The sequence below is a fragment of the Littorina saxatilis genome, linkage group LG3 (genome assembly GCF_037325665.1).
Source record: "Littorina saxatilis isolate snail1 linkage group LG3, US_GU_Lsax_2.0, whole genome shotgun sequence".
In the NCBI taxonomy this organism is placed as follows: Eukaryota; Metazoa; Mollusca; class Gastropoda; order Littorinimorpha; family Littorinidae; genus Littorina; species Littorina saxatilis.
In genome coordinates, this window is record NC_090247.1 from 46,079,947 (window position 1) to 46,107,567 (window position 27,621).

The 27,621-nt window shown below is 43.6% G+C and overlaps 4 protein-coding genes and 1 long non-coding RNA gene across 6 annotated transcripts in view; 4 read left to right on the plus strand and 1 right to left on the minus strand.

The window, feature by feature from the left end:
- The window catches only part of LOC138960789 (NADP-dependent malic enzyme-like), a 120,784-nt gene that overhangs the window by 45,463 nt on the left and 47,700 nt on the right, over nt 1-27,621 (plus strand). For both annotated transcript variants that reach the window (XM_070332439.1, XM_070332440.1), the window contains exons 10-11: nt 9,392-9,503; nt 10,149-10,291. In XM_070332439.1, coding sequence (XP_070188540.1) covers nt 9,392-9,503; nt 10,149-10,291 — 255 coding nt within the window. The remainder of the gene's footprint in view (nt 1-9,391; nt 9,504-10,148; nt 10,292-27,621) is intronic.
- On the plus strand, nt 2,836-3,974 carry LOC138960928 (histone-lysine N-methyltransferase SETD1B-like). The gene is made up of 3 exons (XM_070332563.1): nt 2,836-3,404; nt 3,710-3,934; nt 3,967-3,974. The coding sequence occupies exons 1-3, from the start codon at nt 3,035-3,037 to the stop codon at nt 3,972-3,974; spliced, it is 603 nt and encodes a 200-aa protein (XP_070188664.1). The 5' UTR covers nt 2,836-3,034.
- LOC138960934 (piggyBac transposable element-derived protein 4-like) lies at nt 4,051-7,210 on the plus strand. The gene is made up of 2 exons (XM_070332565.1): nt 4,051-4,532; nt 4,634-7,210. Exons 1-2 carry the CDS (start codon nt 4,196-4,198, stop codon nt 5,110-5,112), a joined length of 816 nt encoding a protein of 271 aa, XP_070188666.1. The 5' UTR covers nt 4,051-4,195; the 3' UTR covers nt 5,113-7,210.
- On the plus strand, nt 19,923-23,608 carry LOC138960811 (uncharacterized). The gene is made up of 3 exons (XR_011454072.1): nt 19,923-20,830; nt 21,010-21,274; nt 22,278-23,608. It is a non-coding gene; the product is annotated as an uncharacterized lncRNA (long non-coding RNA).
- On the minus strand, nt 22,315-25,801 carry LOC138960801 (uncharacterized). The gene is made up of 3 exons (XM_070332457.1): nt 25,416-25,801; nt 23,631-23,852; nt 22,315-22,602 (listed from the first exon to the last, which is right to left on the minus strand). Exons 1-3 carry the CDS (start codon nt 25,586-25,588, stop codon nt 22,434-22,436), a joined length of 564 nt encoding a protein of 187 aa, XP_070188558.1. The 5' UTR covers nt 25,589-25,801; the 3' UTR covers nt 22,315-22,433.

Sequence of the window (27,621 nt, forward strand, 5' to 3'; positions counted from 1 at the left end):
GAACAACAGCTGGCCTTAGGGCTTCGGGGCTTTTAGCCTCGGCTGGAGCAACAGCCATTTCATCCGTTGGCGGTGGTGGTTGTTGCTTTCCTTGTGCTTGTGGCTTCGGGCTTCGACATTCTTTCTTTTTCCCAGCGTATGGGTGCTGAGAGGTCGATTTCCGTTTAAAGGGGGGGTTTCTGCCTTTGGGCTTCCCCGTTTTCTCTTTGCCACGAGCTTCTGGACTTGGTCCTGGTTTGTCTTTCGCCGAGTCTGACTCTGTCTTTCTCTAGCGATCAGACGCGTTCTGGTGTTTCGTCCAAACTTAAGGTTCACTTGAGTTGGCCTCGGAAGTAACATTCAGATTTTCCTGAGGGTGCATTGTCTGGGCAATGCATGTTTGAGAAGTCATTCTTGGCTTGTCATTTTTTCTCAGGTTTCTTGGCTACTCCTCCCCCTTTTTGGGCAGAGGTCTAGCTAATGTTTGGCGGCCGAAACTTTTGTTTCTTACGGTACCTGTGTACTTTGGGTACTTTGGTACAATGGCCGGCCTACGGGCAGCAAGGCTCTCAGCCTTAGCCTGTGCTATAGTCTCCTGCCCGTCGTGTTGCGACTTTGGCATTTTGGTTCTTGTGACTTCGGATTTCGTCTCTTCCTCTTCTCCCTCATGCTTGCACGAGGTGAGTTGGGACGATTTCTGCTGGGTTGGGTTTCCGATTTTTGGTCACCCTTTTATCACTTGCAGCTGTGACTATTACATTTTTCTCCTGAGAACTCGGGAGTCTGATGGCTGGTTCGTTTCACGGTTTTCCGTTTTTCTTACCAGCCTCGTTCTTTCTGTTTCGGGTTTCATGTTCAATTACCTACAAGCAGTCTGCTCTGCGAACACTCTGGCTTTTGTCATTTTGTTTCCGGTCTCCGGTCACATTAGGATTGGGCCACTGCGGGTCCGCATTTCCGGTGCTTACGCACTATCATAGGTCGCTTCGGCCTCATTTTACCCCTCTCTCTGCTTTCGCAGGGATGGGTAGAGGACGACTGGTGACCGTCTCCCTTGAGTTTTGCTCATTGAGTTGGACTCTGGTACTTGGTACTCAGGCGTCTCTCTCTTTCCCTTTTTGGAGTTTGGTCACTCTTCTGGAGCTGACTGTTCTCTCAAAGGCCTTTCGGGCCTCACTCCATCCCAAAGTTTTCTTACTTTGGCATGTTTGCCTTATGGTCTCCGTGAGGGTCGGTCGGTCCTTTTCAGGGCTGAGCCGACAACCTTACGCACGGATCTTTTCCAGGCCATTAGCATTTCCTTCCAATATAAAGGGGGGGGGGCAGCTTGTCCTTCCCTCTACTCGGTCGGGTTTATTCAAGACTGGGGTCCTTTTCCGGACTGTTTTACGGTTCAGAAGTTTGGAAGAAGCGCTGGGCACAGCTTACTGGCTCTCTGATGTTGTCTTTCGCATTTCTTGCCTGAGAGACATCTCGGCTGTCAGTCAGGTTGGTTCTCGGTCCGTTTTCTGTCTTTTGGCAGTGGGCCAGTTCCTGGCAAGGGTTTAGAGTGAGTCAGAGGTTTCTTTCTCACGGGATCCTTTTCCTGACTTTTGGCAGTGGGCCAGTTTCTTGGCAAGGGATTTTCTTTCCCTCCGCCTTGTCATAGCTATATGCTATCTTTCCCTCGGCTCGGCCCGAGCTCATTTCCAGGGCCTGGGCCTCCTCCTTGGCCTTTTCGGTCTAGGAGGTTGGATGATGTCCTGCGCACAGCTTCTGGCTCTAGGATTTTGTCTTATCAGGTTCTGCAGACATTGCTGCCCTCTGTCAGGATGGGTCTCGGTCCATTCCTTCCTTGGCGGCAGCTGGTTTATGTCTCTCCAGAACTTTAGAGTGAGTTTGAACTTTTTTGATCTTACCCACCACCTTGTTGGAGTTATCTGCTATTATGTGATTCGGAGTAAGAATATGTAATTTAATCGAAAATTTTTAATTAAATTTTCATTTGATTAATATACTTACCCGAATCACATAGGTAATTCCCTCCCACCTTCCCCGCTTTTAGTTTCTATGTATTCTAGAAGTCGAATGAGGATATCACGTGGGGGTTCAGTAGCTGTGACCATAGACCAAATAGCCTGGACCGCCAACTCGTCACGTGACCCTTCGAGGTTACGACGCTCGACTTTCACAGGGGCGCTTCGCGTCCGGTTTGAAAGACAGTGAAAAGAAAGCACGCTCCAGTTATTTGTGACAATGGGAGGTGACAATGAACTGGATTTTCCAAAACTCCAAACTAAACTTAACAAAACTCATCGAAAAACATGTTCCATATGCACTTTAGCTGAGTTTATTTTAGCATTTTCAGAACTTACCTCGGCAACTTCGTCCATGTTTACAATCGACACCGGATATGACATCCCCCTGATTTCTGAAAGGCCAAGAAGAGCGGGGTAGTAGTTGCGCTGAGAAGGATAGCACGCTTTTCTGTACCTCTCTTCGTTCCTAAATGCGAGGGGCCGCTACCTCGTAATAGAGAGAAAGAGCGGAGAGAGAGCTAGTTGGCGGTCCAGGATAAATGGTCTATGCTGTGACGTAGTGCACGCTACGGGAGGTAACCCTAGGTGGCAAGTTTGCTACTTTTTTGTTTGGGTTGCTTCCCTTATACTATGGACGGGATAGCGTTTTCAGACACCTTAGCATCTCGACTGCGTCAATGCTATTATGTGATTCGGGTAAGTATATTAATCAAATGAAAATTTTACTTTTTCTCGACGGAGCGCTCATATATGAGCGTCGCTTGTGACCTCCGCAGCCAACGCGGCGCTCAGACTTGAGCGTTCGCATCGCTTCGTTCGGTTACGAGACGCTCAAGTCTGAGCGTTACTACTTTGAAAAAATCGTGAGACGAAACCACTTCGGTCTAGGGGAAACAATTCATATCATTGTGTTCAGGAACCATTTCTCTTTCAACTTAGTTACTTCCCTTGAATGAACGTTTCCGAAGTTTGCCGAATGATGCCTTGGAACAAAGAAAGTTGGACTCGGTAAATTCCGTCCGTCACATTTGAAAATCATGGCGGAGAGACGGAGAAGAAATCGCGTTGTGCCTTTCGAAGAAGTTCTAGAACAGTGCTTACAGAGTGGTTCCGAAGACGAGGGAGATGAAGATGGGTGGGAAGAAGACGAAAGAGAAGATGAGAACGATTTGATGAACGATGTGGCTCCAGAAAACAACCAAGAAGACGAAGAAGTTGGTGACTCTGACTTCGAAAACGAAGAGGAACGGAACGCGGAACACGAGATGGAGGTGGGAGATGAGCAAGAAGATCGTCAAATTGACGACCTTTATGATGCTGAGACTGATATTGACGAATCTTCAGATGAAGAAGAAGATATCTGGTGCCAAAACCTGCGTGGTTTTCCCCGAATTCCAACATTTACTGGTGAGTTTTGTTGTTTTTTTCTCTCTCCACTCTCACTCAGTCTCACTACCATTTTCCACAGTCAGTGTCAAAGTTCCATCAGCTCAACTTTTTGATACTTGAAAAAAGAATAGTTTTGCCAAAGCTAAGAAAAAACACAAAATAAGTATCAAACAACTTATTACTTATTTCAACATTTGAAAGTAAAAGCAAACATTGTTTGCAAAGAAAAAAATTAATTGCATTTGAAAGTAAAAGCAAACATTGTTTGCAAAGAAAAAAATTTCCCCAGTGTGTTCATATTTTTCTTCTTATTTTGTTTACAGGTGTGCCAGGACTGCACATTGACATGGATGATGACTCGCGGCCCATCGACTTCTATCGGCTGTTCATGGACGACGACATACTGCGCCACATCATGGAGGAGACCAACCGCTACGCAACATCCTGCATCGCAGACAAGCGCCAGCAGGGGCCACTGGAACCCCGGTCCATCTTTGCAACATGGAAGCCGGTGACAGTCGCAGATGTGAAGAATTTTATTTCCATCTGTCTGCACATGGGGCTTGTGCACAAGCCTCAGATTGCTGACTATTGGTCTGTCCACCCTTTCGTATGCGTCTCAACTCATGCCACGAGAGCGATTCTCTGCAATACTGGCGTTTCTCCACCTCGTCGACAACGCCCAGTACGTTCCGTTTGGAGACGAAGATCATGATCCGATCTTCAAACTGCGGCCGTTCCTGCGCCATCTGCAGCAGAAATTTCAGGAAGTGTACACACCTACGCAGCAGGTGTGCGTGGATGAGGCGATGTGTCCCTTCAAGGGGCGCTCCCGGTTTCGCGTGTACATGAAAGACAAACCAACAAAATGGGGTTTCAAATTTTACGAGTGCTGTGAGAGCGAGAGCGGGTATGTTCACCAGATTGAAATGTTCTGCGCAGACCGCAGAGTGAGCAACCGGCCCTACGACGTGACCATGAGAATGGTGCAGCCCCTCCTCAACAAGGGGTATCAAGTGTTCATAGACAATTACTACTGTGAACCGAAGATCTGTGCTGACCTGGCAGCCCAGGGGACTATGGTTTGCGGCACAGTGCGCAAAAACAGGGTGACAATGCCTCGCGACCTCCCTGAGCTGCGACGAGGTGAGGTTGCTTTCCGCCGCAAAGGACGTGTTGTGGTCTGCAAATGGAAAGACAAAAAGGATGTTTTTGTGTGCTCCACAATGCACAAGCCTGAGCTGCAGATGGTGCAGTGCCGCTACGAGCGGAAAGAAAACCCTTAGCTGTCATCAGCTATATCGCAAACATGTCCGGAGTGGACAACAGCGATCAGCTGATCGCATACTTTCCAATGAGACGGAAGTCCATCAAGTGGTGGAAGAAGCCATTCTTCCATCTCCTCACCCTCTGCACCATCCAGGCGATGATTCTCCTCAACAAACATCGCCGGGCCAGGGGGCTGAGGAAGGTGCCACTTGATAGGATGATCAAGTCCCTGTTGTTGGATCTTCCGGTCTACGATGTGGCCCCTCCTGCAGCAGCCAACGACGGCCCGAGGCTCCCCAACTTCCGCCTACAAGGTCGGCATTTCCCTGCCGTCATCCCTGCCAGCGACAGTGTGCCAAAGCCTCGCAGGAACTGCAAGGTCTGCTACGACTGGTGTTGCTGCGGGCACAATGAAGAACAAGCGTCAGCTGACGCACTTCATGTGCATGTTGTGTGACGTCCCCCTGTGTCCTGCCCCTTGCTTCGAGGACTACCACACCAAGAAATCATATGTGTAGAACCTGTGTGGAAAGTGTAGGAGACCGTGTAGAACCAGTGTGGATAGTGTAGGAGACTGTGAATAATGTGACACTGACAGTGATTTTTTTTCTGAATCAAAAAGTGCTTCATTTTTGTGTGTGTGTGTGTGTGTTACTGCTTATAAACACACTACTCTTCATTTTATATTCAGTTATAATTATTTTCTTCTGGAGGGAAAAAACTGACAAGGAGTGAAGAAGACCATGAGTTACAGTGGTGTGAAGACAGTGCAGCTAGTGGAGAAAAAAAAAGGAACAGTTTCAGAACTCAGGATTTATGTTTAGTAATGGTGATGTAATGCTGACATGTTTAGGTGTGTTTTGTGTGGATGTGTGGTGATTTCTGAATATGTGTGGGCATCTCAAGTTTCAAGGAACAAAAAGGTATGTCAAGAAAGTTTTATTTATCTCTTTTTACTTCTTTTTTACTTCAAAGCAAACAGTGTCGGTGTTCTCAAAATGTGTTGATTTTTTTCCCAATTTGGGTGTGTTTTTTACATTGTTCGGGTTAGTGCTTGTTATCACAGATCTGTATAAAAGTATTTTTCCTTAAAAGTTCTTGAATTGAAGTTTGTTATGGTACCAAACATGATTAATTTTGTTGATATTGAAGGGTAGTAAAAAAAATCTGAAAAGTGCCCAAAATGCTACGTGTGCAAGGGTTGTTAGTGCAAATTCTGACTGCGTGACTGAGGAGAGCTTGGCTGAAACTGACTACGGGTGGAAAGAGTTAATTAAAAATTTTCGATAAATGACAAAGAACATTGACTGTTTAATGCATGTACATTATTTGATTTTACTTAAGTGTGTATATTATAGCTATTTTCATTTTTTGGGTCAACGTTGTTTTATTGTTACAGTTTTATTTTCACCTCGGTGGTCTTGTTAAGATTATCACGTGCTACATGCACACGAAAAGGCAAGATAATGATTGTGTTCAGGCTTGTATATAAGGTTGTTTTCTAATCATTTAATATGTTTGCAATTTCTTATGTATACATACTAACTTGTTGACCCTCACCCCCATAGCCTCCCCTTGCAATGAACTTTGTTTATGCAATAAAATGTCTTACAACTTACGTCTCTCTCTCTCTCTCTCTCTCTCTCTCTCTCTCTCTCTCTCTCTCTCTCTCTCTCTCTCTCTCTCTCTCTCTCTCTCTCTCTCTCCAGGGGCGGATCCGGCCCCTCTCTGCCGGGATCGGTGGGGGGTGGTAGCCCGCTACCGTGGGGGTTGGGGGTTGCAGAGAAGCAAAATTTGGAGTTATCGGATCGTAAAAAAACCACAAAACATCGGCATTAAAGGTGGTGGGGGGGGGCTATAAAAACATAACAAAACAAGAGATTACTGGCCAATTAAGAAGGACAATGTCCCATGGTGCACAACCGCTGGCAATCAAATATTGTCGCGATGTGCAACCATGCTCTTCCATGGTGTGCAACCGTCAAACTGTTTGGTGTCTTTACATATCCGTAAAATATGAAGTAACCATGTAACATTAGCTAATAAAATTTAACCCAATGGTCAATAAATAATCATTGATTACATCTTAATTGTCTGTAGCTTTGTCCGAAAGCTTGATTTTTGGTGGTGAAGGTTGAAAGTCAAAATTTACAAAAATGCGCTTGAACAAGTGTAAATAATCACAGTTCAACATTCACACGTAAATGCAATCAATGAAAAAAATCGATGATGTGATGCTACAACACCTAAGTTTAAAGTGTAAACAAAAGTTATATGATAATCTACTAATTAAGAGAAGAGATTTGTAATTTTGTGGAGAAACTCACCTCGCGTGTCCTGATCCCGCGGCTTTTAGTCGATGCAACCGATCCCGCGGCTTTCAGTCGACGCAACCGTTTATACGGCGTGCACCTGTCAACCCTCTCTTCCTTATTGGTGAGACCTTTCTAATCTTTGGTGTTTATATTTGATTGTCAGCTAACGAATTTTCAGCCAAAAATGTACTTAACGTTTCGTTGATACTTTCAGCTAGCCATTTTTTCAGCCATTTTGTCAACAACAATGCCCGACCCAGATAAATCAAAACATAGGGCAAGAAACAGGTAGAAGTCAAGGGCTCTACTACGCCCAAGAAAACAAAGGGCAAATCAAACACTGTAGTTCCGGTCACCGACCATGATAATCAAACTTCATTTGTTGTCCTAATTTCTTCATCGCCATAAATGTTTCATCTACCATCACACCTCCGGCATCAGACACGCTGGTTACGTCGATTCTAACATCTCTTATACCAGAAATTAGAGGATTGGTCAAATCTGAATTTCAGGCCAAGCTTTACGCGCAAACGTTTTTTGGAGACGCGAAGCTTTGTTGAAGGGTTCGAACTCACAGAAAAGTCTACAATCGAATCTCTGCGAATCTCTCCTTTCGTCGAGCAGGCTTTGTTGGGACCTCAGTCCCTTGAGGCGCTCAAGAAACAATCGCAGGAGGCCAAAGATCTGCAGTTCGTTAAGCTGTCTGAACTGGCAGTCTAACAGCACCAACAAAGTCGTAGCAGCTCGACTTCTGCCCACTCTTCTAACAAGTCTCAGAAGACTAGTTAGTCGGGTAGGGGTCGCAGTCGTTCGCGCCCTTACCCGAAGAAGCCTTCTTTTGGCAATAGGGGGTCTGGGCGTATGATGCCGAATGACGTCATCAGCCAATCTTATATGCGTGACTTTCTCAGTACGCATCTCGAAGGCTACATGTCTCTCCCCGCAAGAGCAGCCATAGGACAGAAATGGGTTATAGCTTAACTGTGAATAGCCCACCTCCTTAATTAGCAATCTGCTTATATATTATATGAGTTGGAGTAAGAATATGTAATTATAATTGAAAATTTCAATAATAAATTTTCATTTGATTAATATACTTACTCAACTCACATACTTAATACCCTCCCATCCATCCCTGCATTTTAGTTAACTATTGGATTGAGAGGGGTTCACTAGTCCGAGGGTTCACTAGTCCGAGGGTTCACTAGTCCGAGGGTCCACTAGTCCGAGGGTTTACTAGTCCGAGGGTCCACTAGTCCGAGGGTTCACTAGTCCGAGGGTTCACTAGTCCGAGGGTCCACTAGTCCGAGGGTTCACTAGTCCGAGGGTTCACTATAGACGCTTGAACAAAGGATATTCAATTTGATTTGTTTTTATTTTGTGTGTGGATGTGCGTAAGCGTGCGTGCGTGCGTGTGTTTTTCACTGCTTTGGGAACCAAATCGAAGAATATTCTCATAAAAACACTGAGTTGTTTTCATTCAAAAAGATAATGTGGTGTTTTATATTTTGACTGAAGAAATCTCAGACTATTTCCCCCAATATATTTTGACTGAAGACAGGATATTAAATTTATCAGGATACCGCCCCGACTGGACAATTACGTGATCGAACTGCCTACAGTTTTTAGTCATATTATATAGCACCTCGGGTTTCCTTTTGCCCGTGACTGAGGGTCAATTAGTTATCCCACCAACCTGAATTATGGAGAGGATCGAGCCTGGGTTGTACTACAGCCTCACACATAATTTCATTGAAATCGGTTCTCAAACATCGGATATCTATTTGCGGACACACACACACACACACAAGCACACACACACACACACACACACACACACACACACACACACACACACACGCACAGAGACAGACAGACACAGTGAAACCTATATACCGCCTTTTAAGGGGCGGAATAATAACTGGAAAATCAAGCGTCTATAGTAAACCCTCGGACTAGTGAACCCTCGGACTAGTGAACCCTCGGACTAGTGAAGCCTCGGACTAGTGGGACGAACTGGAAAAGAGAGCGTCTATAGTAAACCCTCGGACTAGTGAACCCTCGGACTAGTGAACCCTCGGACTAGTGAACCCTCGGACTAGTGGGACGTTCCCATTGGATTCTATGAAATGTCTTTATGACTAGTACACGTGTGTATACCAACCAATGGGTGTGTGCGCACGAGATAGGGGAAGTAACTCAGGTATACCTAGCAACAGCTAGGCGTCTTTTCTTGTTTTTTTTAGATTACTCCCTTGACAGGATAGCGTTTTTCAGGCTCTTAGCATCTAAAACTGCGTCAATGCTTATATGTGAGTTGGGTAAGTATATTAATCAAATGAAAATTTATTATTGAAATTTTTGAACAGTGGTTGTGTGAAACTGAGAGGATGATGGAGATGATGTGGTTTGTGTGATCAGGACAGACCCACTGGGGGAATAAACCATCACAAGGAACCCTTTACCAAGCCCTTCAAGCACTTGACAGACCTGGAAGAGATTGTCAACGAAATCAAACCAACCGTTTTGATCGGTAAAATTTTTTTATGTGGGCTGTTTTTTGTTTTTGCCATAAGTCTGTCGCTTGACCATAGCTTTATTAATCCTTTTTTGTGTGATTTTTAATAAAATACAAAACTCCACTGTGATAGATAATTTGTGATACATGTACTTACTTACTTCTCACTGCTTGTATATCCCACATCTTGATGCGCTTCCATTCTACAAAGTAAGTTTTTCTAGACACAAACGAGGACTTCTATTTTTAGAAAGACTGGTAGATTGCTTTGCTGCAATAGTGTTTGAGCTTCTCATTTCATTTGGACTATAAATTGAGTTAGATTCAAAAACTAAAAACTGCTGACAGTTAAATCACACACACATTTACTTCAAAATATTCTTGTATAATAATACATTTCAGTGGGTACATAACTCTTTTTTTTCTGGCTTACAGCATAAGTGGCAGGTCATGTGTGCGGGAAGGAGAGGGGGTTGAATGAGCGGTGGAGAAAAAGGGTCCACATCCTAAACCTATATTAACTTACTGTACCTTTTCTTTTTACTTTTCTTTTTTCGTTGTTTCTTTTTCATTTCACTATACTTTAGTATTATTCTTTCTTTTTTTTAATTCCTTTTTTCTTCATGCTGGTTGAAGTTTGAGCATGATCTGTTTTTACAGGTGCAGCAGCCAGCCCTGGTGCATTCACAGAAAATGTGTTAGCTGCCATGGGCAAGCACAACGAGCGTCCCATAATTTTCGCTCTGTCAAACCCCACCAGCATGTCTGAGTGCACTGCTGAGCAGGCATACACCATTACACAGGTAAAAAGTAGGCTATGAAAACCTGGCCCTGATATTTATAAATTTTTAAATCAAAACACAACCTTGAAATAGGGAGGTGACAGTGCAAATGCAAACTCTCTCCGAAAGAAATTGCTAAATAAATACATGGAATAGTCTTCAAATAGACCCCTCTAGTGAGGCACCATCCGCTGTTATGAAATACCATGCTCACCAACCTCGTTGACAATAACCTGGTCAAAAAGAAGAAAATCGAGAAAATCTCATCACCTGCTTTTTGTCTAATGTACTGTTACATCATTTACTCTCAGTTATTCTTTGGTTTTGAATCTGAAGGGCATTTCAACAGTTGATCTTCATGATGTCAGGTAAGTGACTGGCTGCAGCTTAAAGGGATAATACTGTAGCAGTTTTCCTATTATGAAGATTGTATATTTGTTGACCCGGCGGAAAACCGTGAGAGTTGTAGATAAGAAACAACCAACGTCTTTTGTTTGGCTCTGCAGATCTAATGTCTCGTGCGTGCAATTGTTATTTACTCACTTTTATGTCTAGTTTTTACCTCGCGTTGTGTTCGTTCTCCTAGTGCATGCACCTCTAATCTATCGCATAATTTATCCTCTCTCACCTAAAATTACCGGGTTAGCTTATCTTCCTAAAAAGGCTATGATTGCGAGAAGAAATGACGACTTACGTGACAATGAAAACCATTCAGACGAATAATAGAGCCAATTTCATGGGATCACTTTTCTATAAAATAGTTTATTAGACTTATTTATTATCTAGAAAAGTGTACAAATGGAACAATACAACAAGCGCAATTTACGCAATATTATAAATTAAATCACATATTCTTACTCCAACTCACATATATAGCATTAACCTCCGTTTGATGCTTAGACATTGAAGTACTGACCCTGGTAACAGGGGGAGGTAACTCCCAAAACAAAAAGCCTTGAAGTCAAGGCCCTGGTAGTTACCTCCCCTCACCGGCAGCCCGCACCTGCGCGGTACATATCGCCGGTTTTATCATTCCCGACTTCCAACATGCTTGAGTTCAGACGTGTTTGTACTTCTTTAGGCTTTTCAGCCTTTGGCCTCCTGTGTGGAAGGCTAAGCTGTTGGTGAGATCTTTCTTGTTTACATCGTTTGTTTATTGTAACTGTTCACTGGTGAAAATGTCTCTCTCCGTTTTCACGGAGTTCGTTTTGTTTTCACAATGGCGGACGAGAGCAGTTGCTCACTCAGACAAGTTTTGTCCTTTCTCCGCCGAGCAGTTCGTACTGTTGTTTTAGCTTAAGTCTAGTGACTTATCTGTAACAGTGCTTCTTGTTTATAGCTTGTGCCGCCATTTGCATTTTGGTAAATTGTGTTGTAAACTTGGTGTTTCCGTCTTCACGGAGTTGTGCTTTTCAACATGGCGGACAAGAGCTGTAGCGCTGCCAAGGCAGGTGACATTCGTTTTCCTGCTGAGCAGTTCGTCTTTCTTTTTACATTTAGTCAAGTTTTGACTAAATGTTTTAACGTAGAGGGGGGAATCGAGACGAGGGTTGTGGTGTGTGTGTCTGTGTGTCTGTGTGTCTGTGTGTGTAGAGCGATTCAGACCAAACTACTGGACCGATCTTTATGAAATTTGACATGAGAGTTCCTGGGAATGATATCCCCGGACGTTTTTTTCTTTTTTTGGATAAATACCTTTGATGACGTCATATCCGGCTTTTTGTAAAAGTTGAGGCGGCACTGTCACACCCTCATTTTTCAATCAAATTGATTGAAATTTTGGCCCAGCAATCTTCGACGAAGGCCGGACTTCGGTATTGCATTTCAGCATGGTGGCTTAAAAATTAATTGATGACTTTAATCATTAAAAATCTGAAAATTGTAAAAAAAAAAATTTTTTATAAAACGATTCAAATTTACGTTTATCTTATTCTTCATCATTTTCTGATTCCAAAAACATATAAATATGTTTTATTCGGATTAAAAACAAGCTCTGAAAATTAAAAATATAAAAATTATTATTAAAATAAAATTTCCGAAATCGATTTAAAAACAATTTCATCTTATTCCTTGTGGGTTCCTGATTCCAAAAACATATAGATGTGATATGTTTGGATTAAAAACACGCTCAGAAAGTTAAAAAGAATAGAGATAAAGAAAAGCGTGCTATCCTCAGCGCAACTACTACCCCGCTCTTCTTGTCAATTTCACTGCCTGTGCATCGAGCGTTGGACTGACGATGCTACGAGTATACGCTCTTGCTGTAAAAATGCAGTGAGTTCAGTTTCATTCTGTTAGTTCGACAGCTTGACTAAATGTTGTAATTTCGCCTTACGCGACTTGTTATGGTTAAGCTTAAAGGACTGGGTGGCCGAGTGGTAACGCACTAGCGCTCGGAAGCGAGAGGTTGCGTGTTTGACCCTGGGTCAGGCCGCAATTTTCTCCCCCCTTTCCTAACCTAGGTGGTGGGTTCAAGTGCTAGTCTTTCGGATGAGACGAAAAACCGAGGTCCCTTCGTGTACACTACATTGGGGTGTGCACGTTAACTCTTACCAGTTCGGGGGTTTTAGGGCATATTTTACAGTGCTGTTGGTGCCTACTTGCCGAGTGGCTATCTGGGGTCATATTCTAAATGAAATATAGAAAGTTATATATCAAATGAAAGGAAAATGAATAAGCTTTTCATATTTGCAAAGAGAATTGTGCTATCTTTAAAGGTAAAAAATGTTATGGGGGTGACAACATGATTTTTGTTGAAATTTGTACGCCCATTTTTTGGAACACGTGACAAACACAAAGAAGAAATTTTTTTTGTGTTCAGTTTATTTTAGATATGCTGCTAACTAGTCTGTTTGGGCATTCATTTTACATAACATAGCAAAGTTTTATAGAGTTTTGCTGATAAACAAAAAAGTTATTGTCACCTGAATACCCCCATCCAAATTTCAAAGTTGGACGTTTCATGACATACGCATGCCTAAGGCACAAACAAAAAAATAGTCTGTTTACGGTATCCCGACCGACCCTATTTTTTCCCGCGACCCTAGACTTGTTTTTGGCATTTGGGGGGAAAAAAAAAAAGAACAAGAAAAAAAAATTTGGCAAAATAATTTAAAAATATCATTTTTTGAGAAGAAAAATGAAAAAAAAAAAAAAGGTCTTTGTTTTTTGGCAAAATAACTTAGAAATATGTTTTGGGGGGAAAAAAAAAAAAAATAAATAAAAAGTCCCGACCTACCGGCCGACCCTATTTTATTGGCCTATGTTACCGTTAACAGACTTTTTTTTTTTGTGTGCCTAATAATGCATTCCTGTAACTAACTTATAACAAAAACCCAGCTTGTTTCTGTCATAAAGTGTGTCTTACATATGAGTTTATCCACTGTCCGACCCATCCAATGTAAAATAACAAATTTTTTTTGTTGATAATTAGATAATTGGTCAGTGGAAAACTACAGGGGGGGGGGGGCATCGTAAGCTTGGTAAGGGAGCAAACTGGTAAGAGTTAAAGATCCCACGATTGACAAAAGGGTCTTTCCTGGCAAAATTGTATAGGCATAGATAAAAATGTCCACCAAAATACCCGTGTGACTTGGAATAATAGGCCGTGAAAAGTAAGATATGCGCCGAAATGGCTGCGATCTGCTGGTCGATGTGAATGCGTGATGTATTGTGTAAAAAAAATTCCATCTCACACGGCATAAATAAATCCCTGCGCCTTGAATATGTGCGCGATATAAATTGCATAAAATAAAAAAAATAATAAATAAAAAATAAAAAAATCCCTGCGCTTAGAACTGTACCCACGGAATACGCGCGATATAAGCCTCATATTGATTGATTGATTGAGTCTAGTGACTTATCTGTAACAGTTTCTTCTTGTTTATAGCTTGTGCCGCCATTTGCATTTTGGTAATTGTGTTGTAAACTTGGTGTTTCCGTCTTCACGGAGTTGTAGTTTTCAACATGGCGGACATGAGCCGTAGCGCTGCCAGGCAGGTGACATTCGTTTTCCTGCTGAGCAGTTCGTCTTTTTTTATGCTTAAGCCGAAGTGAATTTCTAAAGAGATCTTCTTTTAGCTAGGCTAAGGAATCACACTCTAATAAGGATTCTCTTGCTTTTACTGGTCGGGAAGTTTTTCGACCAGGTTAGCATAGAATCGTTACGGGTCGTTCGACCCTTTATTGTGTTTTTGTCTACTTTGTCTCCTGTTCAGAAGGTCAAGAATTCTTGGCGCTCTTTCCTTGGTTTCGAGCGTCAAGAACAGATGCAGGAGATGTTGACCTTTGAAGAGGGGTGGCTTGTTCCGCCTTTGCGGCGTTTCCACCCGGAGTCGGCGACTCTGCCTCGATGTCGATGTTTCGGCCGTCAGCTACCGTGTCCTCTGCTGACTTGACTTTCCCTCTACCGTCGGGTTCTGCCGACGAGGTACGTTTTTTGGAAAGTTCACTGCTTACCGCATCCATGTAGTTTGCAGGGACGGTTACCCTACCCGTCTCGTTGAGCCTGGCAGTACGACCGGCTCCTCGGGTATGGGATTGTCTGCCTTGGCATTCGCTCACGCGGGTGCATCGGCAAGGGGGTTTCCGGCCACGTCTGGTTCACCTTCGGGTGTTCCGGGTATAGTGGCACTTTCCGTTCGCTGCCATCGACTTCCGGCGTCAACCCTATTGGGTTTCCGGTTGTTAGTGGCAACGGCAATCCGTTCCTCACTTCCGCTTGTTCGGTTGCGGATGGTGGGGGACTGAGCGTGTCGGCTTCCGGACATAACACTGCTGTGTTTCCGGTTGCCCACACATCGGGATTGCCAGCTACCTCCGGTTCCGCTTCGCCGGTTCCGGGGTACGGTAGCAACCTTTCCTTACCGGTTCCTCACAGTGCGGCAGCACGAGGTTCCGGTTCTGGGGGATCATCATTTCCGGCGCGGTTCAATGATGGTTCCAGGAATGATCAGTCTACGTTGGACAACTTTGTCGTTGACGGTACGGATTTTGACGAAAATCGGGATGACTCTTCTGAGGTCGGGTCTACCTTTCGAGTCGAGGAGAGACTTCTTCGGCCATTGGTTTTGGGCCGCTGAAGTTACTTCTAGATATTTGCAGAAGGGGTGACAGCCACTTCTCATCTTGCGGCTCCACCACCTTCTGCATTTGGCACAATGAGGTGCCGGCTACCTCCGGTTCCGCTTCGTCGGTTTCGGGTTGTGGTAGCGTTCATTCTTTACCGGTTCCGCACAGTGTGGCTGCACGGGGTTCCGGTACTGGGGGACAATCGTTTCCGGCTTCGGCCAATGATGGTTCCTGGAATGATGACTCTTTGCCAGTAGACTTCCGGTTTCAACCCTTTGGGTTTCAGGTCGTTGGTGGCAGCGGTACCCTGTCTCTCACTTCTGATTTTGCTTCAGCGAGTGAAGGATCGTACGCATTAGCATCAGCTCGCACCACCACGGTGTTGCGGGTGCTTCTGCACTGGGGTTTTCCGGCTACTTCTGGTTCGTCTTCCGACGTTCCAGGTGATCGTAGCACTTTTTCTTTCCTGTCCGCAACTTCCGACGTCAACCCTTCGGGGTTCTAGGTCGTTGGGGGCAGTGATGCCCTGTATCTTACTTCCGGTTACGCTTCGGCTTTCTCGGATGGTGAGGGTCTGTACGTGATGGCATCTATGAATATGGCTTGCGTCGGTCTCCGCGTCTGACTTTCGGTCTTTCAGCGATGAACAGACGTGTTCTGGTTTTTCGGCCAAACTCATGGTGACTCTTGATTTGGCAGCGAGATTAACTTCCAGATTTTTCCTGAGGACACTTTGTCTTTGGAGCCTTTTGGCAGGTTGGCTTCCCGGTTTCCGGTTATGCCGACCAGTCTTTCTTTGATTTCTGTTTTGGCTTTTGATACGTAGTCAATTGCCTACAAGCAGACTGACCTACGGGCACTACGGTTTCAGCCATTTTGTTCATGTCACACCAGGTTTTCGGCCATCGTGATTTCCGCACTTTCGGTTGCTGACGTACAACCAGAATCGCGGCTTTCTCGTACTATCTCCATCTGCTTATGCATGGACTGGAGAGGATAACTTTTGGTCAGTTGGACTTTTCGATTTCCGTTTCGCCGATCACACCGACCATCTCTTTTATCGGGAAACAGTTTTGTCGTTTCCTGCTACTACTCAGGATTACTTCGAATCTGATCAGCATTCTACTTAGGTTAGAAAGCAGATGACAGACTCTCGATTCAAGTAGCGAGAAGGTCATTCACGACAGCTGTCGGCTTTTTGGGTTCACACATTTTTGTCCTCTCAAGGAGTTCCTTCGGACTTTCTTTTAACTTCTTCTGCCTTGGCAAGAAGTATTTTAAGTCAGTTTGAGGGCAACAGGGCTGCCGGTTTACGGCACTCTTGTCTAACTTACTCGGCGGGTAACGACGGGCCAGTTCATAACCATGGTCATTCATTGGCTTTTTCTGTCACAATCCATGAGGATTATGAGTGCTTGTCTTTGTTAGACTTGGACTCTTAACGCAGAAAGCAGTTCTGCGTCATACGCTCGGTCTTGCTTGGGTAGACATTCAAAGCAGGTCATGCACCAGCAGTAGCCTACTTTTGGCAAACCGATTGGATCAAGCTGGGTTCACAGCCTCGGTTCATAGGAGGGTGAGTGTCCCTTGTAGCAGGTACACCAAAGTGATTTTTGAAGTTAGGATATTATTTTCAAAGTTAGTTTTTTCTGATAGATCTTTTTATTCTGATTCCAATGGTACCAAAATCATTTGTGTATGTCAATTAGAACCAAAGTTATGATTTTTTAATCATTTAATTTTAGCGCGCGCTTTTAGGACACTTTACAAATTAGCAAATTAGGCAACTTTGAAGGACAACACTAAAGCAACCAAATGCATGATTTGTGTCAATTTCACTTTTATTACTTCTACTGAAAACATACAACAAGCCTAATTTTTTTGCAAGGGACCTGATGTCAGGAAATGTATGAAATCATCTCTCAAAAACTGCAAAACATGCGATTTTACTAGGGATTTAACAGATACACAGCATAACGCACAATATGCTACTTTGGCATTTTTCATAACTTCTGTTCTAATTCACCTACAAAAACGGTTTTGGTATCATTGGAATCAGCATTAAACACTGAACTCAACTAAAGTACTTAAAAGACTTGAAAACATGAAATATGTTTTTGTATTTATTACATAATACATTTTGTAATAGCGACATAACGTTAGATCATTCCTCACCACAGTAGTTGTTGCCATTCATGTTGGATTGTTACACATGGATAATGTGACAGGCTAACAGTTTATTTAATGAACATTTTCTTGCTCAAAAGTTCTGCTTTCTTCATGTTTTGATCAACAACAACAACAACAACAAAAATTTGAGTCTCCCCCCCCCCCCCCCCCCCCCCCCTTCCTGAGAAAAAAATCAAATCCCTTAGGCTGTATAGTGTATCTAATCTCCTACAAAGTCAAAGGTTGGTCATTCTGTCTCCATCCTAGGCCTACATCTCAGGGATGGTCTCAGCAACAGCAGTAGGCCTACTCTGCTGTCCGCTTGCCGGCAGACGGAAAATTTGCGAAGGTCACGTGACCAATAAAAAATGACATTTTTGGCAACATATAGATGCAATACTCAAGTAAAAAGTTGCGTAAACAATAATACAACATATTCCCTACAAAAGCAATGTAAAGTTACGCTGCATAGTGTAAAGGAAGTTAATTCACAAGTGAACTTTACCACCCTACCCCAGCTCGCTTTTCATCGATCTCTTCAGGCAGACAACCACCATTTTCAAAGACAAAATATACGAACAAAGTGTTTGTTTTGGGGCAAAATAACAACGCAAACAAACAAAATATAAGTTCAATCTGACCAACAAGCATCTCCCATGTGAATGGGGATGAACAACTGGACGGATCGCTGCATTGTTGTGGTGACGGGTCACGCTCGGTCACTTCGCCGCAGGCAGCCATTGTGGTCATTGACCCGACGTGAAAACTTTCACACTTCACATCTTTGATCGGGCTACACGTCGCGTGAGTGTCGAAACAAGTTAAACAAACTTGACAGTTTTGAAGAAAAAGGTGCGTTCTTTCACATGGTGGGCTCCTTTCGATGGTATTTTCAAAAAATCAAGTAGAAAAAACGCGTAGTAGTTTTCATTCACAGATTTTACTTGTAAAGCGCGCGAGTATGGATCAATGAATTATACGATAATGAGGCTCACAACCTCCTCTTTCATTCATTGGTGGTTATTTTTAGATTAGATGATCTCACCCGATGCACTTTGGAGAGAAGCGAACCTACCCATCGTAAAATTGACCGGCCCAACCGCGGGAGCCATCTTCGCTGCGGCACACACCTCACTTTTTCAAACTACGATTTCCCCAATTTCTAAGCTATCAAACTAATAAAGAATAGAACAGAATAAAAGACAAAAGAATAAACTTTCACCCAGTATAAATTTTATTTCATCCATCGCCATACACACAGAGAAAATAGAGGAGAAAGATAGGGTAAAATTGGGGAAATTCCACTCAGCGGACAGCTGATTGACTGACTTTGGTGTACCTGCTTGTAGTTTAAGGAACTTCAGGAACACTTATGCTCTTTCATGAGCTTTTTTCCCATCGATGAGGACTTTGATTTCTGTTACTCAGATATCACTCGTTATCGGGGGGAGATCGGTCACGCCTTTCTAGAGCTGACGTCTATCTCCTAGGCCTTGCGGGCTTCATGCCTTCCCGAGGTTTCACATACTTTGGCATTAAATTACATATTACTTCCCCAAATCTCATAAATAGCAATTTACTTCCGTTAAGTGCTTAAAGGACAAGTCCAAGGTTTTGAAGTATCTCCAAAAGCTTGAATATCGAATGCCAAATGTTATAAACATATCAGGAAAAATATTTTAAAAATTATTAAAAATGTTGTTGTTGTTGTAATTGAACATTTATTATTGGTGGGCTAACCAAGACAAGCTGCCTGGGGTCATGTTGTGGTCACGTGATTTTTGGTTCACTGTGACGTCGGTTCACTGTGACGTCACAGTGTTTGTTTTGGTTCAACCAGCGTGGTGTTCATGCATGTGTAAAAGTGATAACTGGGTCCGGAAGAATGCCTCGTAGGTGTGCAGCCGCAAACTGCAAAAACACGCAAACAACAAGCGGCATTTCCTTCCACAGATTTCCTACCAAAAACCTAAGTTTGTTATCAAAATGGGAGATGTTTCCACAGCCAAAGCGTGCGCATTTAAAAGTGTCTGGCAAAAGCAGGTTCATTTGCAGTGAACATTTCGTGCAAACCGACTTCATCAACTTTGAGCAAAACAGGTTGGGGTTTCAACCGAAAAGAGTATTGTCGCGATTGGCAGTACCCTCCGTTCAAAGCTGCTTGAAGGTCAGTGTACTTTGATTGTAGATGTAGTAGATGTTTTTTGTTTTGACCATGCACCCACATATTGGTGCGCAGCAAATGTGAATTGGTGCAGATTAGTGTGTCTTGGTATTACTGCTGGATTACAAAGATGATGTATTGACGTCGAAGCGCCACAGGCAACACTGTTGCATAACGGTCTGAGCTGAGCTGTGGAAAATGGGGGCTGGGCAGGAACAAGAGCGGGTGGGGGTGATAGGGGTGGGGGGGTGGCGCGGCAGATTAAGAGTAACACGTTGTCAGTTTTTTGTGTGGAGACATTACACAATATATGTGCCAAGCGTGGGGTAAATATGATCGCAAACTCCAAATGTAAATCCATGACATTGACAGTGTTTGCTTGAATTATAATTCACTATGTATAAAATATCTATTGTAAGCGTGCAGTTTTTGCTACTGAAAGACGAGAGATGTGAGAATCGTGCATGTGATTTGTCTGCATTGACTGAGACACGTAAAACCAGCTTATGTGTTGAAACTTACGCATGGATACACACATGATAATATCCATACGTCTTTCAGTGGGTATTTCAATTTTCAATGTTCTGAATAGGTCAATAGACAATACCAGACCAGGGGCGGACGAGGGGGGGGGTTTCAGGGGTTTCCGGAAACCCCCCCCCAGCCAAAAATTTTTTTTTTAAATGGTGTTTTTTTTGGGTATTAATCAGTGACAAAATCTGCTGCCTGAAACTGGTAATGATCATCCTCAAAATGCACCAGATTGCACCATTTTGCATCCTTTTTTACAAAATTTTCCGGGGGGGCATGCCCCCGGACCCCCCTAGCAAGCTAGGCGCTTTGCGCCGTCGGCTCGGCGCTTCGCGCCTTCACACCCATATCTTCACAATATACTTTTGGAAACCCCCCCCATAAAATGAACTGATCCGCCCCTGCAGACCAAGCATACTTTCAAATCAAATTATCATTAGACTAAGTGTCTTTCTTCTTTTACTTCCAGAGGAAAAGGGAACTGTCACGATTCCCAACGGCAAACGATGAGAACAAAAGGACACTCCATAACAAGCCCTGCTGTACTTGCCGCTGTCACGAAAAACCGCCAGTCATCAAAATATTTGCCTGTGCACAGACAGTCAACCCACAGCAATGTGAAAGGTGTACGTACACACACACACACACACACACACATTGATACACACACACACACACACACACACACACACACACACACACACACACACACACACACACGCACATGCGCGCTAAATATAGAATTTCATGTTTTTATTATGAGCATGAAAGTTGCAAAGGATGAAGTGTTCTTTCTGTTTTAAAGGGTCACAAACTGATGATAAGGTAGGCCTACACCCAGCACCTCTTGTTCACATGAAAAAGGTTGACTTCTGCCAGCAGACGGATCCTGAAGAACCCAAAGGAAACCGACAACCGCTAGCAGTGTATGAACATCTTTTCAAAGTTATGGAGGAAGAGCCCGTCAGCGAGTCAGACAAGGAGGAGGGGATGGTGACAGACCGAGAAAACGAGGACTGGGAACTCAGTAACCAATCCGAGGAGAGCTGTGACACAGTTATTACTGGAAGGTACAAGCTTTTGTCATGAATCTTAGTTGAACATGGGGAAATGCCCAATGTCCCGTTTCACGCTTAATCACGAATTTCGCTATATCTCATGTACATTGTTGTAAACATTCCCACCCCCCACGAAAGAAAAAAAAAGATAAAAAGAAAGAAAAGGGAATTTATGCAACAGATCATGTCCGTATGTGATTGTGATGTATACTATTTCTATGTCGTCTGCTCCTGAAGCAGACAATGTTGTTTCGGAGCAACCCGGATGACACGGGGTGGGGTAAAACAGAGGATAATGGGTACATTATAAATATAGCCCACAATCATCCTGACTGTAAACAGTGACAGCCGAAATATTAGCTGAGTTTTTGAGGAGTAGAAAAGCAACAATAATCCCGGCGAGTATCATTGTTTTTTAAGCTTTTCTGTTTTGATATCGTACCACTATCATGGGCTTTCAACTGAAGTGAAAAACTTCATGAGAGTGGTAGTTATAGTGTGAAAAACCTTCCTGTACTACTCTGCAACAGTTCTAACCTACTTTGGAAGCGTGGGTATTTGTTCCTTCTGTCAAGATGGTTGAACGTGCTACAGTTTTGTTTGTCGGACACTCGCATGCACGAAGACTTGGGGAATTCCACAAATAACCTCTGCTTTCAGTTTCAATGATCTCTCCCTTATGAGTATGTTTCTGAGTCATAAATTCACTATCTGATGCAAAAGTTTTGACAGACCTGAGTTTAGTGGAACTCCCACTCTATGTCCTAAAAAAGATATGTAACAAAATCAAATCTTAAAAATTAGAAAAATATATAATAGTGAGGGTAAATTTCTAAAAGTTTAACTTCAAGCAGTTCATTTAACCAAGAAAGGTAGTGAACGTTGTAACACAAGAGGGGGTGGGGGTATATTTAATGTACCCGTTATACATTCATACCGATGCATATCACCACAAACAGTTATTTCTTGAGTCAAATTCATCGATTTAATTTGTATTTCTATTTGTGGGGCACAGGCTATGCTTACCGGCTCACAGAGTATCTGATGCGGGAGTTCACCAACAGCCCCAGGAACCTGGAACTAAGTTTGTGGGATCATGTGGACCATGTACCAGACCACCTGGCATCCCAGTACCATCGTCCCACCATGCAGGAAGCTGTTCAACACAGGGTCACACGATTCCCTCCAGCTGGGGGAGTTTGAACCCCACTCTTCCTCCGTCTGGGAAAGTGTCCCTGATCGTTTTCACGGCACAAGCTGGTAGAGGCACCCTGATGCTTTTGCCTAGAAAACCCCAACACCATCGCACCAGCTGCCTGTAGGCGACATATCTGTATTTCCTGCGAAAGCAAGAAAGAAACAAGTGGTGTAAAGCAATCCCAGAATAACATTGAACACACTGCATTTTTGTCACAAATATAATATAGGCAAATATTTAAAATCTATGTATCAATAACCCGTAGCAAGAAAATAGATTACAATTTCATACGAAAATCGTATAGAAAGCGTGTGGAGCGATTCCTTGAAAATGATTGCTGAGATCTTCATGAAACTTTGCATCTAAAACCTTCCAGAAGATGTCTTCCTTTTTTTCGATAAATGTCAGGCGGAAACCTCCTTTTCTTCATCCATAAATATAAAGATATGACATGTTCACTTTAGAAATTTGTGTTGGAATCTGTTATGTAGGTATACTGTATGCAGGCAGTTATCGGACTATGACCAATGTCCGCCAAGTTCTATTACTGTAGGCTTTCACCAACGATCATCAGCTACACACCCATTCTAAGCAATGAGGTACATTTCCGATGTCAAAACTTAAGAAAAATGAACAAGCTCTAATCATACTGATAATTATGTGGATAGGGTGGATTAATGTATTAGTTAATTATTTGTCAGGGGAGTTACAATTTTGTTCGTCATTTTTTTTAATCGGAGTACACCTGTCGTGGGGAGTAACTTTCTCACGTATGAGTAGAATAACATATTCGTACGAATTTTTTACTCCGGAGTAAAAATCTCGTAGGATTAATATCGTGCTACACCGGCAAGTAAGAAGTGTACATACTGAAGAATCCCACATCAATTAAATTGTATCTTGAAAAGTTTGTGGGTGGGTGTTCAGTCTTACAATAGGTTTTGTATTTATTTCACACAAATGCTATTGTTTCCCAGTTGCTGTTATTTTCCACTGTTAATGTTTATAATGAAGATTTAATTAGATTCGATGTATTTGTGTCTAGTTTACGTATCCGATCTGTTTATTTGTGTAATACAATGTACTACAGGGTATTTCACTCTCTTGTCAGTGTAAGAATATGCAAATATATCCGAATGATAATCTTCTGATTTGTGTTGTGTTACATACTCATGCAGATCGAAGTTTAGACGCCCGTAGTCCTGCTTGTACGCATAGTATGCGGTCTCCAGGCAGTAGATGTCCAGGCACACGGTACGAAAGCCAGGATGTGCTGTGATGCAGCCTACCTGCTCTTCCAGGCCTTCTACCTTCTGTTTGATTTGTCTGACGTCGTGGCAACACACACACTCAACAGAAGTTGGCATCCGGCAGCAATGTCCGCACTGACACCTGAAACAGTAGATCACTCTGTAATCATAACAGCATGCCCCGTTCACATAGGAGACACACAAAAAACCCGGGTGATTCTTATGTATGCACAAAACTTACCATGCTTTACAGAAACAACACGAACAGTACCATTAGTCGCGGTTTCACAATGCATGCAGTGTTAGTACCCTTCGAGTGAATCTAACAGGGTCGCTTTTTAACACTGACCACACATCGTGACTGACCTGGCCACTGTGAAACAGAAACAATGTCCTGTCTCCTCAAGGTGTTTGAAAATACTCCTGCACTGTCTTTTGAACAGTGTCCCATGTTGCGAAACAAAACAGACCAAACATCAATCAAAAGAAGGGAACTGTTGTGTATGCATTTTTGGATATTTCTGAGAAAGCATCACATTCACAGAATTCGATTTCAGCCTGCTTCTGTTGGAGCCTGGGGAACATAGCCACTACACAATGGTCGCCTCATCACGGGTATCGCGCGTGCGCACACACACATACACACACACACACACACACACACACACACACACACACACACACACACACACACCCACACACACACACGCACAAACAAATTAATCTTTGTTCATCACTGAATTATTTATTTTCAGATCTACGATAGATCTTCCTAGTTTTTCTGTTGAAATCGGGCACACGCCATTATGCCCCCCCCTCCCCCCCCCCCCCCCCCCCACACACACCCTCCTATTCAACAGAACGAAGATTGTTTTGAAGAGTTCTTCAAAAACATACCGCTTCACTCAAGATTAAATTCTGCACTGATTTATAAAAAAAAAGTCCACACGCTTTGTCTGCATCATTCACAACAATCCTTGGTATCGTCCCAGAATTGCCTTTCGTTCATTTTCAATGCCTACTCGAAATGTCCTTCTACCTTTGAAAAAACTATTTCCCAACCTCCCTACTGACCAAACAACATCTCTGGCACGATTTCCTTCCTAAAATAAATACCCCAAATCACCACTTTTAGACCATAACTCATGTCCTTCCGTCGTTTTACAAATCGTATCATGGCAGATCTAAAATACATAAAAAGGTTACAGGGGCATAGGCAATGTAAGGCAATATTCCTGAGATAGATCTCTGAATATTGAAATCACCGCCGCCATTTCAGAAAGCTCCCTTTTACTGTTTTGTGGTTCCATGCATTACCTAAAACGAAACACTGTGTCTTACTGTCACGAATCAGTGAAAATATCATCAACATCAATGTCATTCTGTACGAGAAAATGGCATTACGCAATTTGACTTACTATCAACATGTTTTGTTGTGTAAACGGAAAAAAAAACCGTGCTTAGAATTCCCAGAGGGGAAAGAGATCGTCAAGTGTAGGCAACACTGCAGATACATTTATTCTGAACTGTACAGTCCCAAGTAAAATATCCAAGTGGTAAGAAAACAAGACGCTTGAAAAGCTCAGCTTAGCATAATCCTGTCATGCTAACATACCAACAGAAGCACAAGAACTGATGAGTGGAAAACGCACATGACTTTTGATCTAGCATGCAGAAGATAGCGACAACAATAGTAATCACATACCAGTCAGTGTTGCCGATTCTGCATGCTGGCTCTGTTACGAGCAGCGTCTTGTGGCCTTCTTTCCTCGTCTTTCTTCCGTGGTTCAAACTGGTAGGAAGAACGATAGCCTGGCTCAAACGTGGTCCGTCGTACTCCTCCTCTTCCTCGCTGCTGTAAATACTGTGAGTGGCCATATTTGTTCGAGCAGTGTGTGACGTAGTAAACACGTGTGCAAAAGGTCATGAGCCAAGACTGCGCGCGCGGTGGAACAATTCGGAACAGCAAAAAAAGGTTTCAAAGTATACTTTTGGGGCTTCTGTGTTCATTTTTACACATACAATTGTGGTTAATGAATTAAAAGTGTCAACGTATCAAAAGTGACCCTAAACCTTGGACTTTTCCTTTAAACGTTGAACACGCTTCCCTGGTTAACCAAAGGAAGCTACTCCCCCAAAGAAAAATCACGTAACCACGGTCACCAGACCACTAGATCCATGAGGGTAAGCTCCCCTTGACGCCACGTGAAACGCGGCCGCCATATTGTTCCCCACTTCTCTTCCAACGCTGAGCCTGCTCAGACGTTCTGAACTCGCGCTCCGGGCTTTTTTGCCATTCTCAACCTTGGTTGGTTGAAATTTTCCCTGGTTCTCTTCGTCCTTACTCACGGGTGAGATCTTTCCTGCTTTCATTTCTAGGCTAGGGAAATTTTCGGTTTAGAATGTGTATTTCTAGACCTTTTCCAGTGGTCAACATGTCTTTTTAGACGCTAGAAGCACAGCTCTACGTTCGTGGAGTTGGTTTCACCTTCTTAGCGGTCGGCGAAGAAACTTTTACCTAGCCTTCTGTTCAAGGTGTTGACACAGCCACTTCGGCTACATTTATCGTAGTCTTTTATTCGCTACTGTTTTACTGGTGGTTTCTCCACCTCCTGAACTTAACAGTTTTCTGCTAGCAACGCTCATTTACCAAGAGCAGGTGTTAGAAAATGTTCAAATTTTGCATGTCAGTTTAGAATTTTTGTGTGGAGTATGGCGATCTGCCAGCTCTATTCTGCTAAACTCACCTCTAAGGTCGTCGGGTGTCAGTCGATGTCGTGTATGAGACTTTCTTCTGTCACTGTTACGTCAGCCGACGTCGCTAGACGGTGCTTCGTTTCCGGTCTTGACGAGTTGTTGTTTCCGTGCAAGGACCTGACTTCCGGTTTCCATAACTGACAAGGTATGACTGGTCGTTCACAAGTAGTCAGCTGCCGTTCCGCGGCAGTGGGTGACGAACGTGATCTACAAGGGCGTCCAACGGCGGGTAACTGCTCCCGTCTGTCGGACGTTTCTTGTGCCATCCCACTGGGAGTGCGTTGAGAGCGGCCTCGCGGCACGTTAGCAAGTGCACAGGCATCTTCGCTTCCGCTTGCGGAACAGGAAGAAGACATTGACCAGATGTCACGAGAGGCTTACACTTCCGGTGGACGCCCTCTTTTGGTTCCGGTTACCGTTGCCAGTAACGCTGGCCGTACTGGACACGGTTTCCTACTAGTAGTCAGCTGCCGTTCCGCGGCAGTGGGTGACGAACGTGACCATTTGTTTCCGGCTACTGTGGACAGTGACGCTTGCCGTACTGAACACGGTTTCCTACAAGTAGTCAGCTGTCGTTCCGCAACAGTGGGTGACGAACGTTATCATTTGTTTCCGGTTGCCAGTGACAGTGACGGCAGTGGGTGACGAACGTTATCTACAAGGGCGTCCAACGGCGGGAACGTATTCCCGACTCGAGGGGGTTACTTGTGCCATCCCACAGGGAGTGTGCCGAGTTCGTGAACATCCTCACTTTTCGTCGACAGCACAGGCATCTTCACTTCCGCTTGCGGAACAAGAAGAAGACATTGGTGAAATGTCACAAGAGGCTTACACTCCCGGTGGACGCCCTCATTTGTTTCCGGTTACCGTTGACAGTGACGCTTGCCGTACTGGGCACGGTTTTTCTACCGGAAGTCTGCGCTGCCGCGCAGCATGCTTCTTCGGTTTATGGAAGGCTACTTCCTTTCCGGACGAAGAAGAAAGTTTCCGCTTGGCGGCGTGCGTCGAGATAGTGAACGGTTTCACGTTTCTTCGATTGCACAGGCATCTTCACTTCCGCTCGCGGAACAGGAAGACGGCGTTGTCCACATGTCTGTGAAGCTAGGGCTTACACTTTCAATGGACTCATTTACTCTTTTCCGGTTACTGTTGAT